Here is a 22,916-nt window from a genome sequence, read left to right as displayed (position 1 = left end):
TGAATGCTTCCTGATCTTGGTGGGCCACTTCCAGGGAGATAGTGAGGGCTTCAGCTTTTTCCATGCTGAGGTCTTTAGCTTCCAGCAGTCTTTGCCGTGAGTACTCGGACCGTAGGCCTTTCAGGAATGCGTCGCGGATATTATCTTCAGTATTTTCGGCTGCCGACACCGATTTAAAGTCACAGTTCCTGGCGAGTGCATATAGCGCCTGTGAGAATTCGGCTACTGATTCTCCTGGCTGTTGCGGCCGTGATCTTAGGAGGTGCCTAGCGTACATGTAGTTTACCGGGGTCCGGTACTTCTGTTTCAGCAGGTTGATGGCGGTCTCGTAGGTAGTCATGTCCTCGATGAGAGTGTATACTCTCGGGCTCAGTTGTGCCTGCAGGACACTTAGTTTGGATGCCTGAGGGACGCTGGATTCTCTCAGGTATGATTCGAAGCAGACCAGCCAGTGTTTAAAGTCTGCGGCTGAGTTTGCTGCTCGTGGGTTCAGGTCCAGGTACGGCGGTCTGAGGGCTCGCAGCCAAGCTGGCTGGTGTGGCTGTGCTCCTGGGAGCTGCGCTGGTGGCTCCTCCGCCGGTTGTGACTCGTTGTCGGACATCATTAAATTTAGTCAATAAAATTGATATACCTATCAATTCCTCCAATAAAAGGCGAAGAGTTACGAAGGTGACTAAAGGTTTTTATTGACTAAATAACAGAGCCCACTCTCGTGGGTGATCCGATCCAAGCAGGAGGAATACCAGCCAGTCGCTCACCTTTATACCTGGCCTGGTGGGTGGAGCCAAGGCGGAGTCGGCAGTGGTCATCCCAGGTATAGCAGTGTGGCAAGAGGCGACCTCGTACCGTGATACAATAGTGGTCAGTGATACAGTTATAACGAACAGTGGTGAACAGTGCTAACTACTAACAGTGATACGATAGTGAACGTGGTTTACCACACACTGAATGAATATTTTACATCAGTCTTTACAGTAGAAGACACGAAGAATATCCCAACACTGGACAAACAGGGGGCTAAAGGGGGGGGGGAGGAGCTAAACACGATCAAAATCACTAAGGAAGTGGTACTCGGTAAAATAATGGGACTCAAGGCGGATAAATCACCTGGACCTGATGGCTTACATCCTAGGGTCTTGAGGGAAGTGGCGGTAGGGATTGTGGATGCATTGGTAATAATTTTCCAAAATTCCCTGGACTCGGCAAAGGTCCCGGCAGACTGGAAAACTGCTAATGTAACACCCTTATTTAAAAAGGGCAGTAGACAGAAGGCTGGAAACTATACCGGTTAGCCTAACATCTGTGGTAGGTAAAATTTTGGAGTCCATTATTAAGGAGACAGTAACAGGACATTTGGATAATCATAATTTAATAGGACAAAGTCAGCATGGTTTTATGAAGGGGAAGTCATGTTTGACAAATTTGCTGGAGTTCTTTGAGGAAGTAACGTATAGGGTGGATAAAGGGGAACCAGTGGACGTAGTGTATTTAGACTTCCAAAAGGCATTTGACAAGGTGCCACACAAAAGATTATTGCTCAAGATAAAAAAATCACAGGATTGGGGGTAATATTCTGGCATGGATAGAGGATTGGCTATCTAACAGAAGGCAGAGAGTTGGGATAAATGGTTCATTCTCAGACTGGCAATCAGTAACTAGTGGTGTTCCGCAGGGGTCAGTGCTGGGTCCCCAACTCTTTACAATCTATATTAACGATTTGGAGGAGGGGACCGAGTGTAACATATCAAAGTTTGCAGATGATACTAAGATGGGAGGGAAAGTAGTGAGTGAGGAGGACATAAAAAACCTGCAAGGGGACATCGACAGGATAAGTAAGTGGGCAGAGATTTGGCAGATGGAATACAATACTGGAAAGTGTGAGGTTATGCACTTTGGCAGGAAAAATCGTAGAGCAAGTTATTATCTTAATGGCAAGAAACTGGAAAGTACTGAAGTACAAAGGGATCTGGGGGTCCTGGTGCACGAAACTCAAAAGGTTAGTATGCAGGTGCAGCAAGTGATTAAGAAGGCCAATGGAATGTTGGCTTTCATTGCTAGGGGGATAGAATATAAAAATAGGGAGGTATTGCTTCAGTTGTACAAGGTATTGGTGAGACCGCACCTGGAATACTGCGTACAGTTTTGGTATCCATACTTAAGGACATACTTGCTCTCGAGTCAGTATAAAGAAGGTTCACTCGGTTAATCCCGGGGATGAGGGGATGGACATATGAGGAGAGGTTGAGTAGATTGGGACTCTACTCATTGGAGTTCAGAAGAATGAGAGGCGATCTTATTGAAACATATAAGATTGTGAAGGGGTTGGATCAGGTGGATATGGGGAGGATGTTCCCGATGATGGGTGAAACTAGAACTAGGGGGCATAGTCTTAGAATAAGGGGCTGCTCTTTCAAAACTGAGATGAGGAGGAACTACTTCACCCAGAGGGTGGTAGGTCCATGGAATATGCTGCCCCAAAAAGCTGTAGAAGCTACATCATTACATAAATTTAAAACAGAAATAGACAGTTTCCTAGAAGTAAAGGGAATTAAGGGTTACGGGGAGCGGGCAGGAATTTGGACATGAGTCTAGGTTCGGATTGGTCATGGCCCTGTGGGTAGCGGAGCGGGCCCAGGGACCGTGTAGCCTGATCCTGCTCCTATTTCGTGTGTCTAATTCTGTTAGATTCAGGAGATGGTTCTGTGATAGTGGATTGGCGGTTAGGATCAGATCAGCCATGATCTTATTGAATGGCGGAGCAGGCTCGAGGGGCCGATTGGCCTACTCCTGCTCCTATTTCTTATGTTCTTATGATTCAGGTTTACGTCTATGAATCTTGCCGATGCTATTGGGGAAATGTACTGTGCGGATGAACAATGATTCCCCACGAATAAGGAGGGGGATGAGGGGAGTAGAATGGCGAGTAAGTCATTTTAGGCACTATTGACAGCAGAGAAATTCTTACATACACAAATAAATGCTCCCACAGGGACAACTCACCATCACTGAGCAGATGTCAGGAGCAATGAGCTACGGAAGATCCTTGCTGGTTGTGTTTTTTGGTATAAATTGTTCATAACTAACTACACCAGGGCACACTGAATCCTCGAGTAATGCGGGGAAATCAAAAAGACAAAAATACATTTTAAATCGGGACCAATTTTCCTGACCTTGACCGCCAGGGAATGACCAGGAAGAAGGGGTGGCAGATATCTGTTACACCAGGTTTCTGCTCTCTTGCATAGCTCTGGGATTTCTGGGGGCTCCCGGTGGAGCCTCTGCCCCGCAATAGGCCCAACGTAGCTAAGCTAAATGAGGTTGGAGGTCCTTGTGCCTTTTTTTTGTGCAGTTATGGTGATGGGATGCCAAGACACTGGGCACTCTCTAAAGCTGGTGTTGAGCTTCAGCTGGGAACTCCCCTCTGGCTGCAGTATCTAAAGGGGCCCAGTAGCACAATGAAGGGGAGCCCCAAGGTAAATTTAAAAATCTTTGAGCACTTACCAAGTAGATCTTCCGGCCTTGGGCCTGTCCAGCAGTAACCAAACGGCCTCAAGGATGGTGGCCCTGAGCATGGCCTGGGAAAGGAAATACGACTGCAGGCACAGCAAACTTTGGGTATGCTGACCCCGTCCAGCACCAGGGAAGATTGGGCCGTGAAAATCTACTCCAGAGAGTTTTAACAATGAATTGTTTATCGCACACTTAAGACCTGGTTATATTGCGTGTGTGCTGAGAAGTGTGTGAGTGAGTGTGTTCAAGAGGGATAGAAACATAGAAACAGAGAAGATAGGAGCAGGAGTAGGCCATTCGGCCCTTCGAGCCTGCTCCGCCATTCAATGTGATCATGGCTGATCATCCAAACTCAGTACCCTGTCCCCGCCTTTTCCCCATATCCCTTGATCCCTTCAGCCTCAAAAACATATCCAACTCTTTCTTGAATATATTTAATGAACTGGCCTCCACCGCCCTCTGTGGCAGAGAATTCCACAGGTTCACCACTCTCTGGGTGAAGAAATTCCTCCTCATTTCAGTCCTAAATGGCTTACCCCTTATCCTTAGACTATGACCCCTGGTTCTGGACTCCCCGGCCATCAGAAACATCCTTCCTGCATCTAGTCTGTCCAGGCCTGACAGAATTTTATAGGTTTCGATGAGCTCCCCTCTCAATCTTCTAAACTCCACTGAGTATAAGCCCAATCGACACAATCTCTCCTCATACGTCATTCCTGCCATCCCAGGTATCAGCCTGGTGAATCTTCGCTGCACTCCTTCCATGGCAAGAACATCCTTCCTCAGATAAGGCGACCAAAACTGCACACAATACTCAAGGTGCGGTCTCACCAAGGCCCTGTACAACTGTAGCAAGACATCCTTGTTCCTGTACTCGAACCCTCTTGCTACGAAGGCCAACATACCATTTGCCTTCTTAACCGCCTGCTGCACCTGCATGCTTACCTTCAGCGACTGGTGCACAAGGACACCCAGGTCTCTTTGCACTTCCCCTTCTCCCAATCTATTGCCATTCAAATAATAATCTGCCTTCCTGTTTTTGCCACCAAGTGGATAACCTCACATTTATCCACATTATAGTGCATTTGCCATGTTTCTGCCCAATCACCCAACCTGTCCAAATCGTACTGGAGTTTCCCGACATCCTCCTCGCAGCTTACCCTCCCGCCCAGCTTTGTGTCGTCTGCAAATTTGGAGATATTACATCCAATTCCCTTGTCCAGATCATTAATATATATTGTGAACAGTGATGGAGGGAGCGGGCTAGAGAGAGAGGCATGCAGAGACCAAAGTCCATCTAGTTGGCCTTTTACTATCCTGGTAGTCACTCAATACAATGATAATGGAGTTGCTGGCTAATCATGACAATCAATCTCTATCGATTAGTCTACAACAGACCCAGGAGGTGGCAGGGTAAACCCCAGTGGTGGAAAGCATTGGGAACCAGAGTTAACTGTTCCTCCCAAGCATGTTATACTTACCAGGTGCCAGGTCTCAAATTATTCACATACTGGATCCCAAAATGTTACGAATGCGTACTGGATTAGTGAGTTTCTAATCACTTTAGTATAGTGCACCCTCTAGTGCAGAAATGAAGCTCGGATTACAATCTTATAGGGTTTTAAATTTTATTTTTCCTTTTTCTCCACTCCTCTTTTCTGCTGAAGTAACTGGCTTAGTTTTTTCCAACTGGTGATATATTAACCCCAACAGTAACTATTTACATACGGGTTACTGCCAAGGTTAGAAGTGCCATCATGCCTGTGCCGGCTCTTTGAAAGAGCTATCCAATTAGAGCCACTCATAGAAACAGGAGGAGGCCATTCAGCCCCTCGAGCCTGCTCCGTCATTCAATGAGATCATGGCTGATCTGCAACCTAACTCCATGTACCCGCCTTTGGCCCATATCCCTTAATACCTTTGGTTAACAGAAAGCTATCAATCTCCGATTTAAAATTAACAATCGATCTAGCATCAATTGCTGTTTGTGGAAGAGAGTTCCAAACTTCTACCACCCTTTGTGTGTAGACGTGTTTCCTAATTTCACTCATGAAAGGTCTGGCTCTAATTTTTAGACTATGCCCCTAGTCCTAGAATCTCCAATCAGTGGAAATAATTTATCTTTATCTACCCTCTGTTCCCCTTAATAAATGAAAACTTCAATCAGATAATCCCTTAACCTTCTAAATTCTAGGGAATACAACCTTAATTTGTGTAATCGCTTCTCGTAACTTAACCCTTGAAGTCCAGGTATCATTCTGGTAAACCTACGCTGCACTCCCTCCAAGGCCAATATATCCTTCCCAAGGTGTGGTACCCAGAACTGGTGTGGTCTAACCAGGGTTTTGTATAGCTGCAGCATAAATTCTACCCCCTTGTATTCCAGTCCCCTAGATATAAAGGCCAGCATTCCATTAACCTTTTTGATTATTTTCTGTACCTGTTCATGACATTTTAATGATCTATGTACCTGGACCCCCAAGTCTCTTTGGACCACCACTGTTTTTAGCCATTCACCATTTAGAAAGTACCCTGTTCTATCCTTTTTAGGTCCAAAGTGGATGACCTCACATTTGCTTACATTGAAATCCATTTGCCACAGTTTTGCCCATTCACTTAATCTGTCGATATCCCTTTGTAATTTTATGCTTCCATCTACACTGCCTACAATTCCACCTATCTTTGTGTTATCGGCAAATTTGGACATATGACTTTCTATGCCATCATCTAAGTCATTAATAAATATTGTGAATAATTGAGGCCCCAACACAGAGCTCTGTGGGATACCACTAGTCACCTCCTGCCAATTTGAGTATCTACCCATTATCCCTACTGCCTATCTCCTGCCGTGGTGTGGAGATGCCGGTGTTGGACTGGGGTGGACAAATGTAAGAAATCACACAACACCAGGTTATAGTCCAACAGCTTTATTTGAAATCACAAGCTTTCGGAGTGCTGCTCCTTCATCAGGTGAAGTGGAGAGATGCATAAAGACACAGCTTATATAGTCAGAGAATAATGCCAGATGATTACAGGTAATCTTTCTAACTGCCATTTATCACACCTCGGCAGAGAGATAATCACAGCAATCAAAGGTGTGAATGGTGCCCAAACAGGTCAGTCAGGAAAACATTACATCAAAGAACAATGAGGTGGGGTCACCAGGGGTCAAATGTTGCAGATGCTGGGGTCTGTATGAAAAACAAAAAACAAACAAAAAAAACGTGTTTTTTTTGCTGGAAATCACAGCAGGTCCGGCCGCATCTGTGTAGAGAGAACAAGCCAACGACGACTCGAGTCTGGATGACTATGTCAGATGGGGTTACATGCACCTCATTGTTCTTTGATGTAATGTTTTCCTGACTGACCTGTTTGGACACCATTCACACCTTTGATTGCTGTGATTATCTCTCTGCCGAGGTGTGATAAATGGCAGTTAGAAAGATTACCTGTAGTCATCTGGCATTATTCTCTGACTATATAAGCTGTGTCTTTATGCATCTCTCCACTTCACCTGATGAAGGAGCAGCGCTCCAAAAGCTTGTGATTTCAAATAAAACTGTTGGACTATATCCTGGTGTTGTGTGACTTCTTACATTTATCTCCTGCCGCTCAGCCAATTTCCTAACCAGGTCAATAATTTGCCCTCAATTCCGTGGGCTTCTACCTTAGTTAACAGTCTCTTATGTGGGACGTTATCAAATGCACTCCTCTGCTCTTTCCCCACAGCCCTGAAAATATTTTCCTTTTCAAGTATATACCCAATTTCCTTTGGAGAGTTACTATTGAATTTGCTTCCACCACCCTTTCAGAGAGTGCATTCCAGATCACAACAATTCTCCTCATCTCTCCCTGGTCATATTGCAATCTTAGCCAATAATCAAATCATAACTGTACACTTAGCACACCATTTGACACTAGATTTAACCAAGTCAGGTATTTGAGTGTTCTACTCACCACCAGAGGGCCAGTATCCACTTCCTTGTATTTCATGAGAAGTTCGTTAATCTGATCACATTGTAGAATCTCCAGAGTAACATACTTAGAGTAATTTGCTTGTGGTTTGCCATGTTTACAGGGCATGATGGAGGTGAAGTCAGGTCCACAGACGTACAAATAATAAGCTTCTTCCGGCCCAATCCTGGCACCTATTATAAAATACATGTTTGAGTTCCAATAAAGATTTTTACAAAAAAAGAAATATGTTCAATCCACAATGTTTAAATGTAATTATCTTTACTCTGGCTTTAACATAATAAAAAAAGATTTACATTCTAGTGTGAATGCTGAAGAACCTCTTATTTTTAAAATATAACTTTATATTTTATTACCGTATTGCGTTCCTTGAGAATTTGCACACTTTCCCCGTTAACAATGGAATGCAGAATAACAGGGTATATGCTGCTAGGTAAATTTTACTGGCCATGCACATAGACATTTAGGGTCCCAAAAAACTCTATACTATTGGCAGGGTTATGGTTTTTCTCAGCCAGAGGGCTCAGCTCTCAGAAGTTCTGATGAAAGGTCATCGACCCGAAACATTAACTGTTTCTCTGTCCATAGATGCTGCCTGACCTGCTAAGTATTTCCAGCATTTTCTGTTGACCATTCTTCATTGAGCGCAAAATTTCAACTGTACCCAACATTGTCCAAAGCCCAAACTTTAAGAAACAAACTAGTCTAGTATTTGTATTCACTTATATTCGAACAATTTAATTCAACCTTTTGGAGTAAAATAAGGGAATTTGTGTTTTGGACCTTGGAATACTTATTAACTGGTGTTGCAACAGTTCTCGCATACTTCATCCAGAACTGAAGGTTGTGAAATGATTAGACAGGCATACTTGTGGTAAGGAAATGGAAGAGACATTCTGCAGTCAGATTAAAGAGATGAGCAGAAATAACAAAACTACTGTCCTGAGAAATTTTTATTATCAACTAGGACAAAGAAGAAGAAAGGGGAATGGAATTCGTAAAATCTGTACAGGACTCCTTCTACAAGGAGCACATGTTAGTTGACCTACGAGGGCGGAGATGTTGCTAGATCTGGTTATGAGCAATGAAATAGAAAGGGTAAGTCAATACAAAAACAAGGACACCAGATTGGATACGAGCAGATTTTAGGAAGATAATGAGTGAGCTAGCTGAGGGTAGGTGGAAGGAGAAATTGGTGCATAGGAGCAACAGTGGGATTTTTTGTAACAAGAGATTGCAGAATATGTATATTCCAAAAACAGAGGAGGACACTTTTTAGGATACCATGGATAAATAAAGAGGTTAGAAACCAATTGATATTGAAGAAAAGAGCCTATACGGACAATAAGAATAATTACAATAAAGGAGTGTGAGAAAATAAGAGAGGTTAAGAGCAGGATAAGAAAAGCTAAGTGGGAGTATAAGGGGAAAAGTTCAATAAACATCGAAAGGAACAGGAAAGTATTTTACAACTAGATCAGTAAAAAGAGAATTGTTAAAGCAAAGTAGGACCCCTGAGAGGAGAGGATTATTAACTTGTAGATGGTGATTAGAAAATGGCAGGAATTTAATAAGTACCTTGCATTGGTCTTTACTAACGAGAAGAATATCGAAGAGGTGAATCCTGAAGTGGTTTAGAGTGAGGAGTGATATGATGGATAAAAGGAAAATTTTAGAAAAGTTAATTAGGCTAAAGGAAGACAAAGCACCAGGGCCCAATGGGATACATCCTAGGATCCTGAGGGAGATGAAGGAGGAAATTGCCAAGGCCCTAGAAATAATATTTTAGGGTTCTATTGAGTGTGGATTGTGCCGAAGAACTGGAGAGTGGCCAATGTAGTACCCATTATTAAAAAGGGAGATAGAGCTAATCCTTATAATTACAGGCCAGTTAAAACATCTGTGGTAGGGAAACTTTAGAGTTTCTAATTAAGGACGAAATTACCACAAAGCAAGATAAAGAGAAAATAGAAGTAGCCAGCACGGATTTCAAAAGGGATGATCATGCTTGAGGAGGTAACAGACATGGTAGCTGGGGAAATGCAGTGGATGTGGACTTTAGAAAAGCCTTTAAGAGGGCATCACACAGGAAACTGCTGGAGGAGGTTGAGGGGTATGGAATTTGGGGAAGATTAGCAAATCGGGTAAAAAAAATGGTTAGAAGGGAGAAAAGAGAGAGTAGGAATTAAGAGTGATTTGGCAGATGCATGGCAGATGCAGTATAATGTGGATAAATGCGAGGTTATCCACTTTGGCGGCAAAAACAGGAAGACAGAGTATCTGAACGACAATAGATTGGGAAAAGGGGAAGTGCAACGAGACCTGGGCATCCTTGTGCACCAGTCGCTGAAGGTAAGCATGCAGGTGCAGCAGGCAGTTAAGAAGGTGTTGTGTATGTAATATGTGTGCTACTTTGAACCTATGGACAGGACTGCACTACTTGTTGGGCGTAGTGATACGCAGTACCACTCCTGGCCATAGGGGTATAAATAGTACTGTGGGTACTGATCTCCCCTCAGTTCCCGCCTGTGGGCATGAAGTAAAGACCTACGTATAGTCCCTACCTCCAACCAGTAAAGACCTGTTTTATTGTTACTGATTAAGTCTGAGTATTAATTACTTGAACAACTCACAGATTTAACAGAAGGCAAATGGTATGTTGGCCTTCATAGCGAGAGGATTCGAGTACAGGAGCAAGGATGTCTTGCTGCAGTTGTACAGGGCCTTGGTGAGACCACACCTCGAGTATTGTGTGCAGTTTTGGTGCCTTATCTGAGGAAGGATGTTCTTGCCATGGAGGGAGTGCAGCGAAGATTCACCAGACTGATACCTGGGATGGCAGGAATGACGTATGGAGAGAGATTGGGTTGATTAGGCTTATATTCACTAGAGTTTAGAAGAATGAGAGGGGATCTCATTGAAACTTATAAAATTCTAACAGGACTAGACAGACTAGATGCAGGAAGGATGTTCCCGATGGCGGGGGAGTCCAGAACCAGGGGTCACAGTCTAAGGATAAGGGGTAAGCCATTTAGGACTGAGATGAGGAGAAATTTCTTCACCCAGAGAGTGGTGAACCTGTGGAATTCTCTACCACAGAAGGCAGTTGAGGCCAACTTATTAAATATATTCAAGAAGGAGTTAGATATATTTCTTAAGGCTAAAGGGATCAAGGGATATGGGGAGAAAGCAGGGACAAGGTGCTGAATTTGGATGATCAGCCATGATCTCATTAAATGGCGGAGCAGGCTCGAGGGGCCGAATGGCCTACTCCTGCTCCTATCTTCTATGTTTCTATGTAAGAGCAGTTTTTCAAAGTGGTTCAAATTGAGTAGTAGTGTTCAACAGGGTTCAGTTCCAGAGCCACTGCTGTTCACTGTGTATATCAATGATTATGTTATAGGCCTTAGAGGGAGCGGTGTCGGGATTTGCAGATAATACAAAAATAGGAGGTATAGTTAATTCTTTAGAAGTCTAAAGGAAGTGTCGGTCACAGTATAAATCAGGAAATTAGAGGTGCATGCAACAAGAGTAATACAGTAATTATGGGGGACTTTAATTTTCATATAGACTGGGCAAACCAAATTTGCAGTAATAGTACGTAGGACGAGTTCATGGAACGCATTCAAAATAGTTTTCTAGATCGAGGAATCAACTACGGAACAGGCTATTTTAGATATATTATTGTGCAATGAGACAAGGTAGTAAAGGAGCCTCTGGGGAAGAGTGATCATAATATGAAAGAATTTTATACTGAGCTCGAGAGTAAATTAGTTAAGTCCGAAACTAGGGTCTTAAATCTGAACAAAGCAAACTATGCAGGTATGAGGGGCGAGTTAGCCAAGGTAGATTGAAAAACTAGTTTAAAAGATATGACGGTACATAAGCAATGGCAAACATTTAAAGAAACAATTCATAATTCACAACAAATATACATTCCATTAACAAATAAAAACTCCACGGGAAAATTGGTCCAACCATGGCTAACAAGAGGCGTTAAAAATAGTATTATATTAAAGGAAGAGGCTTATAATGTTGCCAAAAAGAGTAACAAGCCTAAGGATTGGGAGGATTTTAGAATTCAGCAAAGGATGACCAAGAAATTGGTAAAGAGAAAGAAAAGAAATAGAAGAGTAAACTAGCAAGAGACGTAAAAAGATTGTAAAAGCTTCTATAGGTATCTAAAAGGAAGAGATTAGCGAAAGTAAACATGGGTCCCTTACAGGTAGAGACAGGAGAAATTATAATGGGGAATAAGGAAATGACAGAGACATTAAACAAATACTTTGTACCTGTCTTCACGGAAGACACAAAAAATATTCCAGAAATAGTGGGGAACCAGGGGTCTAGTGAGAATGAGGAACTTAAAGAAAGTAGCATTAGTAAAGAAATTAATGGGACTAAAAGCCGACAAATCCCCTGGACCCGATGGCCTACATCCTCGGGTTTTTAAAAAGGTGGCTACAGAGATAGTGGATGCATTGATTTGATCATCAGGACTCCCTAGATTTTAGAATAGTCCCCACGGATTGGAAGGTAGCAAATGTAACCCCGCTATTCAAAAAAGGAGGGAGAGAGAAAACAGGGAACTACAGACCAGTTAGTTTATCAGTAGTAGGGAATATGCTGGAATCTATTAGGGACGTGGTAACAGGGCACTTAGAAAATCATATGGGCCCAGAAATTCTGTTCGCAGACCTCCCGCGGGCGGAGGACTGCGATCCTGAAAAATCTGCGCCTGGACTGGAGGGCTCCCGGGAGGCGCAGAATTCCGTTGATGTGCCTCCTCAAACTGTCAGTGTGCAGGGCATGCGTATCCCAGGGGTGCAGCTAGTTTGCAGCATCCCTGGGATCATGTGGGCCATGGGGAGCCAATCAGAGCAGGGAATCTCCATTCATAGATTTGACAGGAAGACCTGTCAAATCTATGAATAGAGATCAGGCCCAAAACATAAGTAAAACTTCAAATAATTTTTTTTTTTAAATCACATTTTTTAAATGACTATAAATTACATAAATTAACTATTTCAAACAAAAATTAAAATTTTTGAAAAAAATAATTAAAGTTTTTAACAGGGCTAAAAATAAACTTACTTTTCTTTCAAGTATTTTAAAATGATAAATCAGTGGAAAAATGTTTTTTCTTTTACTTTCTTCACCTCTTAGCCTGGTAAAAGCAGGCCTTGCGCCTGCTTTTCCAGGCGCAGCTGTTTCAGACTTACTTGGACTGAAGCAACTGTTGAAAAAAACAGAAGTTGCAGCCGTACGAGCTGCCTATCCGGCGCAGGCGTTTGACCTGTGAAGCCCTTTCTTTGAAGAACTGAAGTTCCGGTTTCCAGCGCATGCATAAAACCGGCACTTCCGTTGGCCCTACGGGTGAGTACACAGTGCATACACACCCGTAGGGAATGGAATTTCTAGGCCATGATGACTAGGCAGAGTCAACATGAAATTATGAAAGGGAAATTGTGTTTGACAAATCTGTAAAGAGTTTTTTGAGGTTGTTACTAGCAGGATAGATAAGGTGGAACCAGTGGATGTAGTGCATTTGGATTTTCAAAAATCATTCGATAAGGTGCCACACAAGAGGTTAATACACAAAATTAGGGCTCATGGGATTGGAGGTAATATATTGGCATGGATTGAGGATTGTTTAATGGGCAGAAAAGAGAGTAGGAATAAACGGGTAATTTTCAGGTTGGCAGGCTGTAACTAATGGGGTACCACAAGGGTCAGTGCTTGGGCCTCAGCTATTTACAATCTACATCAATGACTTAGATGAGGGGACCGAGTGTAATGTATCCAAGTTTGCTGACGATACAAAGCCATGTGGGAAAGCAAGCTGTGAGGAGGACGCAAAGAGGTTGCAAAGGGATATACAATATACAAGTTAAGTGAGTGGGCAAGACCATGGCAGATGGAATATAACGTGGAGCAATGTGAAGTTATTCACTTTGGTAGGAAAACAGAAAAGCAGAATATTTTTTTTTTTTTTTTTTATATAAATGTTGAGAGATTGGGAAATGTTGGTATTCAGGAGGGACCTGGGTGTCCTTGTACACGAATCGCAGAAAGTTAACATTAAGGTACAGCAAGCACTTAGGAAAGCATATGGTTGGTTAGCCTTTATGACAAAAGGATTGGAGTACAAGAGTAAAGAAATCTTACTGCAATTATATAGGGCATGGCGAGACCATTATCTGGAGTACTGTATACAGTTTTGGTCTCCTTACCCAAGGAAGGATATACTTGCCTTAGAGGGAGTGCAAGAAAGGTTCACTAGACTTGATTCCTGGGATGGGGGAATCATCCTATGAGGAGAGATTGAGTAGACTAGGCCTATATTCCCTAGAGTTTAGAAGAATGAGGTGTGATCTCATAGGATATACAGCATAGAAGCAGGCCATTCTGTCCAACCAGTCCATGCCGGCGTTTATGCTCCACTCCAGCCTCCGCCCATCTTTCCTCATTTAAATCTATCAGCATAACCCTCTATTCCCTTCTCCCTCATATGCTTGTCTAGCCTCCCCTTAAATGTATCTATACTTTTCGCTTCAACCACTCCCTGGGTAGCAAGTTCCACATTCTCACCACTCTTTGGGTAAAGAAGTTTCTTCTGAATTCCCTATTGAATTTCTCGGTGACTATCTTATATTGATGGCCTCTAGTTATGCTCTTCCCCACAAGTGGAAACATTCTCTCTGTATCCACTCTATCAAAACCTTTCATAATATTAAAGACCTCTATTAGGTCATCCCTCAGCCTTCTTTTTTCAAGAGAAAAGAAACCCAGCCTGTTCATCCTTTCCGGATATGTATACCCTTGCATTTCTGGTATCATCCTTGTATATCTTCTCTGCACCCTCTCCAGTGCCTCTATATCCTTTTTATAATATGGCGACCAGAACTGTACGCAGTACTCCAAGTGTGGTCTAACCAAGGCTAGATACAGTTTTAGCATAACTTCCCTACTTTTCAATTCTATACCTCTAGAAATAAACCCTTGTGCTTGGTTTGCTTTTTTTATGGCCTTGCTAACCTGTGTCGCAACTTTTAGTGATTTGTGTATTTGTACTCCGAGATCCCTTTGTTCCTCTACCCCACCGAGACTCGCATCCTCCAAATAATAAACACTCAGCAGGCCAGGCAGCATCCGTGGAGAGAGAAACAGAGTCAACGTCTCAGGTCTGGGACCCTTCATCAAATTGAAATATATAAAGTTCTGATGAAGGGTCCCAGACCGGAGACGTTGACTCTGTTTCTCTCTCCACGGATGCTGCTTGGCCTGCTGAGTGTTTCCAGCATTTTCTGTTGTTGTTTTAGCTATCCATTCTGCTACTTGTCCCCTGACTCCGCATTCTCTGACCTTGTTAATCAATCTATTATGGGGTGCTTTATCGAAGGCCTTTTGAAAATCTAGATAAATGACATCTACTGCATTACCATTGTCTACTCTCTCTGTTACCTCTTCAAAAAATTCAATGAGGTTGGTCAAGCAAGACTTTCCCTTTTGAAATCCATGCTGACTATTCATTACTATAATTTTGGTTTCTACATGTTCTTCTATTTTCTCCTTTAGTAGGGATTCCATTATTTTTCCTACCACCGATGTTAAGCTGACTGGTCTATAATTCCCTGGACATGTTCCATCCCCCTTCTTAAATATAGGTATTACGTTAGCTATCCGCCAGTCCTCTGGCACGACTGCTTTTTCTAACGAATTATTAAATATGTGTAATAATGCCTCTGCTATCTCTTCCCTAGATTCTTTTAAAATGCATTGATGCAATCCATCCAGTACAGGGGTTATTTCCTCTTTGAGTTTGATTAGTTTATTTAATATATCCCCTTTTTTATTTTAAATCTCATCATCCAATGTCATGTCTGTTCTAGCGTTTAGTTTGTTCTTTCCTTTTAGCGGAATATATTTTGTTCCTGCACTCTGTTGAACACCATTTTAAATGTTTCCCATTCCTGTTCTACATCGTTATTTGCCAATATTGTTGCCCATTTTATCTTTCCAAGTTCTATTCTCAGCCCGTCAAAATCGGCTTTTCTCCAATCTATTACCCTGGTTTTCATCATACTTATGTCCTTCTCAATTACAGGAAACTTTCGTTTAAACGGAGGTAAAATGTCCGGAACGCTCTATCCACCGGCAAAATTCAGGAGTCGGTTCAGATACGTTTTTTTAACTTTTCGTTGCTTTTTTTCTCCAGTCGTGGCTCTGCAAGCGTCTAGCTGAAGCTGTTGCTTAGCTACATAGACGCTTGCAAGCTGCACCGACTGTTTTGAAGCTGTTGCTAAGCAACAGGGTTTGTTGCTTCAGACGGAGCTCAGAAGCTCCGTATGTTTTAACATTAGCGCTGGTTTCTCCGGCAGTGTTGATCGACCAGCACCAGCTCGGTCCAGTCAGTGCCGGATACCAGAAAGTTTCCTGTATCATCTTAAAGCGTATTATATTATGGTCACTATTGCCTAGATGGTCCCCTACTTTTACTTCTCTTATCTGCTCTGGTTCATTCCCCATAACTAGATCCAATAGCAAATCCTCCCTTGTTGGGCTTTTTACATAGAGTTAGAAATGAGTCCTGTACACATTGTAGGAACTCCATTCCCTTATCCCCTTTACCTACCTCTTCTGTCCAATTAATATCAGGGTAGTTGAAATCCCCCATGATTACTATTCTATGTTTTTTACTCATTTCCCTAATTGGTCTGCATATTTCTTCCTCCACCTCCCTTCCACTATTAGGTGGTCTGTAGACTACACCTATTTGTGTGATTGATCCTTTGTTATCTTTTATCTCTATCTATATGGATTCTAATTTTGTCTTGAAATATATAAAATTCTTAAGTGGCTTGACATGGTAGATGCTGGGAGGATGTTTCTCCTGGCTGTGGAGTCTAGAACCAGGGGTCACAGTCCCAGAATAAGAGGTCAGCCATTTATGAATGAGATGAGGAGAAATGTCTTCACTCAGAGGATTGTGATACTTTGTCTGCCTCAGAGGGCTGTGGGTGCTCAGTATATTCAAGACAGGTATCAATAGATTTTTGGATACTAAGGGAACCAAAGGCTATGGGGATAGTGCAGGAAGGTGGAGTTGAGGTATAAGATCAGCCATGATCTTATTGAATGGCTGAGTAGGCTCAAAGGGCCAAGTGACCTGCTCCTGCTCCTATTTCTTATGTTCTTAAGCAAAGGGAGGGTATGCTGTGAGGAGGATGTCATGAAACTCCAGTACGATTTGGACAGGTTGGGTGATTGGGCAGAAACATGGCAAATGCACTATAATGTGGATAAATGTGAGGTTATCCACTTTGGTGACAAAAACAGGAAGGCAGATTATTTGAATGGCAATAGATTGGGAGAAGGGGAAGTGCAAAGAGACCTGGGTGTCCTTGTGCACCAGTCGCTGAAGGTAAGCATGCAGGTGCAGCAGGCGGTTAAGAAGGCAAATGGTATGTTGGCCTTCATAGCAAGAGGGTTCGAGTACAGGAACAAGGATGTCTTGCTACAGTTGTACAGGGCCTTGGTGAGACCACACCTTGAGTATTGTGTGCAGTTTTGGTCGCCTTATCTGAGGAAGGACGTTCTTGCCATGGAAGGAGTGCAGCGAAGATTCACCAGGCTGATACCTGGGATGGCAGGAATGACGTATGAGGAGAGATTGTGTCGATTGGGCTTATACTCACTGGAGTTTAGAAGATTGAGAGGGGATCGCATCGAAACCTATAAAATTCTGTCAGGCCTGCACAGACTAGATGCTGGAAGGGTGCTCCCGATGGTCGGGGAGTCCAGAACCAGGGGTCATAGTCTAAGGATAAGGGGTAGGACATTTTGGACTGAGATGAGGAGGAATTTCTTCACCCAGAGAGTGGTGAACCTGTGGAATTCTCTGCCACAGAGGGCGGTGGAGGCCAGTTCATTAAATATATTCAAGAAAGAGTTGGATATATTTCTTAAGGCTAAAGGGATCAAGGGATATGGGGAGAAGGCAGGGACAGGGTACTGAATTTGGATGATCAGCCATGATCTCATTGGATGGCGGAGCAGGCTCGAAGGGCCGGATGGCCTACTCCTGCTCCTATCTTCTATGTTTCTATGATATTGATAAGAAGAGGGAATGGACTAAAAAATGGTAGATGGAATTCAATGTCTGTAAGTGTGATTTGTTACATTTTGGTAAAAAAGAAACAGCAGTAATTATACACTGAAAGGAAATAGGCTTGGTGCTGTGCAAGAGCAGAGGGATTTCAAGTAGTTGAGAAGACCAGAACGAGGAGCCACAGATACAAGATTAAATTAAGAGATTTAGAACAGAGGGCAAAATAATTTTATTTTTTATTTTTTACGCAGAGCATCGAGAGACTGTGGATATACTTTCAGCATTAGTGGTTGAGGCAGAAACTATGTCAACATTCAAAATTAGATTAGATAGATGGATGAAGGAAAGGGGTTGAAGGGATATGGCAATATGGGGGTAAATGGGATTAGGACTACTTGCTGGTGTGGTTGGGCCGAATGGCCTGCTTTTGTGTTGTAACTTCGATGTACTTAATTGCAAAACAATTATCTGAAAAGCATAGAAAAGCTTTAATTTCTTATCAAATCATTACCATTAAAAAGAAGCAAGCTTCCAATACTCCATCTTCCAGCCAACGTAGTAACATCTTCTTGAAGGGGCGTACAGTGGCCAATCATTGCAAAGGTTTTATTACTGTCAGAGGAGAGGCTGCTCTTTCGAGGAATAGTGTAACCCAAGGCCATCTCAGACTTTCTGAAAAACAGAAACAAAAAGCCTTCAGTGAAAGACTAAACAATGAATGTTTGGAGATTTGGTACCTCAGTACCAGTGAACACTAATCAAATATTCAGGAAAGGTACAGGTTCTATATAGCTATGTGTGGATATATTTCATATTTAACATAGGTCACCTTATATGATATTTTTTAAACATATTGAGCAAGTATGAGCATGGAGCCAACCAATGTGAAGAAGCTGGTTTGAGCAGTAGAAATCCTGAATGCTAATCTTTTGATATTAATGCAATTTCCTCACACTGCTGAAATCAGTAACTCATTCCAGCCAACTTCACCAATATTCGCATTCACCATTAATTTGTTTCCTTCCCTCCCGAAAGCAGTGATGCATGCTGGGTTTATCGTCCCACAGGCACCAATACCCCTCCTGGACCTTCCCCAAATGACCATTCTTCACTCTGAGTCAAGCTGGTAAATGCTCATCACTGAAGCCACCCAAAACCTCAACTAGAAGGAACTAACTAGTCTATTACTGTAGCTGCGTTCAGTTACATTAGAACCATTCAATGTAATCATTTGGGCTGAAAGAGAAAGGCTCAGTTGTATTTCTGTTCGGAGCCCGGATAAATAACGAGTGTAGCAGGGTTTGCAGAGTTCTCACATAATTCACCCACAACACGGGCACTGGCGCAAGTGGCAGAGCCTGTTACAATTATAAATGTCAGTTGAGATAACTGCAGCCCCTCGGGTCAACAGACACTACCACGAGAAAAATGTTGGTCAACAAAGTAAAACGTCTCTGTGCCTCAGGAAACTTGGAAATGATGAAAGACAAGACATGATAATCCCTCAATGGGAGGGGGAGAGAAAAATCCAGAACACCAATGAAAAAAGTGCCAGGATTGTGTTTAACAGTAAAACAGTTTTCATAGCTCAGATAACATAGAATAAAAAGTGATACAACACAAAAGGAGGCCATGCGGCCCATTGTGCCTGTGCCGGCTCTTTAAAAGAGCTATCCAATTACTCCCACTCCCCTGCGCTTTCCCCATAGCCCTGCAAAATTTTCCCCTTCAAGTATTTATCAAATTCCCTTTTAAGAGGTACTACTGAATCTGCTTCCACCACCCTTTCAGGCAGTGCATTCTAGATTATAACAACTCGCTGTGTAAAAAAATTTCTCTTCATCTCCCTTCTGGTTCTTTTGCTAATTATCTTAAATCTGTGTCTTCTGGTTACTGACCCTTCTGCCAATGGAAACACTTTCTCCTTACTTACTCTATCAAAACCCTTAATGATTTTTAAATCTCGCCGTAACCATCTCTGCTGTAAGGAGAACAACTCCACATTTGTGCATTGCTGTAATTCAAGGACTCTTGGCGGTGTCACCATCTCTAAACCCTTCATTATTTTATATGAATGCAATAATATATACAGAGACAGAATGCAATTTGTAAAACTAATGCCGCATCTCAGCTTATTTACTGTCTACTTCAAGGCACCTTGGCAGAGGCAGGACCATTATCAGGACACAATGGACTTGAAAATCCTGCAGGAGTTCTCGTGGTCTCCCGCTGTAAGTGGAAACCAGCAGAACCCCCAGAGAAACACTGTAAACTGCCATTTTTAGCCATGTACACCATTTCTCAGAGGGTTCGCCGGTCTTTTGCCAAAGTTATGGTGGGAGACTGCCCCATGGTATTTCAGGGTCAGGTAAATGAAGTGCATTATGTGTCTGCCTTTAATAAGAACAGTGTACTTCGCAGATTCACTAGAATGATACTGGGGTTAGAGGGTTAAATTATGAAGACAGGTTGCATAGACGATGCTTGTGTTCCCTTGAATATAAAAGATTAAGCGGTGATCTAATTGAGGTGTTTAAGATGATTAAATGTTTAATAGAGTAGAGAGAGAAAAATTATTTCCTCTGGTACAGTGAGTCCAGAACAAGGGGCATAACCTTAAAATTAGTGCTAGGCCATTCAGGGGTGATGTCAGGAAGCACTTCTTCACACAAAGGGCAGTGGCAATCTGGAACCCCACCCCCCCCACCCCCAAATCGGAGATCAATTGAAAATTTCAAAACCGAGATTGCTAGATTTTTATTAGGTAAGGGTATTAAGGAATATGGAGTTAAGATACAGATCAGCCATTATCTCAGTGAATAGAGGAACAGGCTCGAGGGATTGAATGGCCTCCTCCTGTTCCAATGTTCCTATGCTCGCTCACATTCAGCATGTGGATAAGAAGCGCACTTCATGTTGCTTAGCCTCAGCACATGATGCAAAGGATGAAACTGGATATCCAGTGTGCACAACTCATTTACCCTAGCCACACACATAAATCTCATCATCAGCCCAATTTACTGGCCTTGAGGGGGCTGGCCTTCCAACAGTAATATGGTTGGCCAAACTGCTCTCTCATTGCGTCGAGCTAGTATATTGGAACCATCAGAATGTGATAAACATGCTCATACCTTCCTGTTCCAATGCAAAATGAAATTGTTGTATAATCAGTTTGATGTTGAATTTATGTCAAAGCCAGGGTGAACACAAACCCAAGTTGTAAGAACACTAATGCAAGCTTGGTGTGTACTGAGCCAAAGAGACCAAAAGATTTCCATCCTGGGCTGTTGAGAGTTAGTTGATTTCAGCCAGTGGGCCATGTGGTAGGCAGCAAAATTAGCTTCAGTGGACTAGAGAGTGAAAAACTGTCCATGGGGGTCCGTTCTCAACAGTCATCCCATGATCCCCACTGAAAAATGCATGTGTATGGACAATGAGTGAAATAGAATTGGGTTCAGCTGATGCTGCCCGCAGTCAAACAGCCAAATGTTCATTACCTAGGTTCATAGCTGAAGAATATTAAGTAGATTGGGCCTATACTCTCTGGAGGTTGGAAGAATGAGAGGTGATCTCATTGAAACATATAAGATTCTGAGGGGGATTGACAGGGTAGAGGCCGAGAGGCTGTTTTCCCTGGTTGGATTATAGAACAAGGGGGCGGCCATTTAGGACTGAGATGAGGAGGAATTTCTTCACTCAGAGGGTTGTGAATCTTTGAAATTCTCTACCCCAAAGGGCTGTGGATGCTGAGTCGCTGAGTATATTCAAGGCCGAGATAGATAGATTTTTGGACTCTAGGTGAAATCAAGGGATATGGAGATTGGGTGGGAAAGTGGAGTTGAGGTCGAAGATCAGCCATGATCTTACTGAATGGTGGTGCAGGCTCGAGGGGCCGTATGGCTTACTCCTGCTCCTAATTCTTATGTTCTTATGAATAGGAACTTGAGCAGAGTACTAGAGGGCGACTGTACTAGAATGGTGCTCAGCATGAGTCATTGTCTTCAGGAGAGTTTTCTCTGCTGCGTTTCCATAGGATGAAGAGAGAACTGGACACTCAAACAGTTAATCACAACTCAGTCACTCCCAAAACCACCCAGAAATTACTGCATTTTAATCACCTCCCAATACTTGTGCATTTGAGTCAGCATACAGCCAAGATGGTCAGAAATCAGGAGGTTGTCATAAATTAGCTTCTACTCTGTAGTAAAGCTGTTAAGATAATTTGACAGGTTATTTTAAGCAGTTAGCATAGGTTCTCTTCAGTAAAGTTAATTTAAAGTAACCCAAGCAGTCAGACTACCATCACTCCCTTAAATATATCCACGTTTGCGTACATGCCCACACACAAAATCTTGCCCTGTTCCTAGGCGACAGCACCACTCCTTCAACTCAACAACTCAACCCCCCCGTCCTAGACCATATCCATTCTCCTTCACAGACAATTTGCCTTCCATGCCACAATTCCTCTCTTTTAATTCATCTTTCATCCCACATCCAGTTGATTTCACTGTAATTGGCTATAATCAAAGTCATCACAGCCAGTCTTCATGTATCCAATCTTAAATATATTATACAGAAGAGTTGTCTACTTTCTTTCTTGGCAAGAAAATTAAATACAAAATAATAAATTAATATAATATCCATTAAAGTGACTTATATAGACTATTTTTATAATGGGGTGCTTGGGATAGCAAACATTTGCAGTCAGTCTAAAAACCCTGCAGATAACAATGGAAACATTTTCTTAATGATGAGAGACTCAGAGCTGTGTAGAGCAAAGGGATTTGGGTGCCCAGATCACTAAAAGCTAGTGCACAGGTACAAAAAGTCATCATAAAAGCCTTTATCTCAAGGGGTTGGAATAAAAAAGAGAAAGTGATGCTTCAGTTGTATAGAGCCTTGGTCAGATCCCTGTTGGAGTACTTCATTCAGTTTGGGCACGGAACCTCAGGAAAGATATACTGGCCTTGGAGTGGTACAGTGCAGTCACCAGATTTATACCAGGGCTTAAAGGGTTAAATTATGACAGGTTGCATAACTTGGTTTGTATTCTCTTGCATTTAAAAGGTCGAAGGGTAATCTAATTGAGGTCTTTAAAATGATTTGATAGGGTAGATATAGAGAATCGCAAAAATATACCTTTGCCCGGATACCCAAAGCGAAAGCTTGCCATGAACGTTCTTCTTGCTTTCCGGCTGTTGCACATAGGTCAGTGCCAAGTGCTGCCACTTCCCCGGAGTTATAATGTTTTCCTGTGACTCAGCCTGTGCCAGCAGGCCTGCTTTCAAGTCATCATTTGGATCAATGCAAATTCTACAGA

At 42.5% G+C, this 22,916-nt stretch overlaps 1 protein-coding gene across 6 annotated transcripts in view; it reads right to left on the bottom strand.

Moving 5' to 3' along the window:
* The window catches only part of lyst (lysosomal trafficking regulator), a 429,684-nt gene that overhangs the window by 155,998 nt on the left and 250,770 nt on the right, over positions 1–22,916 (bottom strand). For all 6 annotated transcript variants that reach the window (XM_085996691.1, XM_085996696.1, XM_085996697.1 and 3 more), the window contains 3 exons: positions 22,736–22,909; positions 18,108–18,268; positions 7,468–7,658 (listed from right to left, as the gene is read on the bottom strand). In XM_085996691.1, the coding sequence (XP_085852817.1) occupies positions 7,468–7,658; positions 18,108–18,268; positions 22,736–22,909 (526 nt within the window). The remainder of the gene's footprint in view (positions 1–7,467; positions 7,659–18,107; positions 18,269–22,735; positions 22,910–22,916) is intronic.

Source organism: Somniosus microcephalus, chromosome 9 (assembly GCF_052327205.1).
Source record: "Somniosus microcephalus isolate GS21.2 chromosome 9, FLI_Smic_1.0, whole genome shotgun sequence".
In the NCBI taxonomy this organism is placed as follows: Eukaryota; Metazoa; Chordata; class Chondrichthyes; order Squaliformes; family Somniosidae; genus Somniosus; species Somniosus microcephalus.
This window is presented reverse-complemented; position numbering and strand designations above follow the sequence as displayed.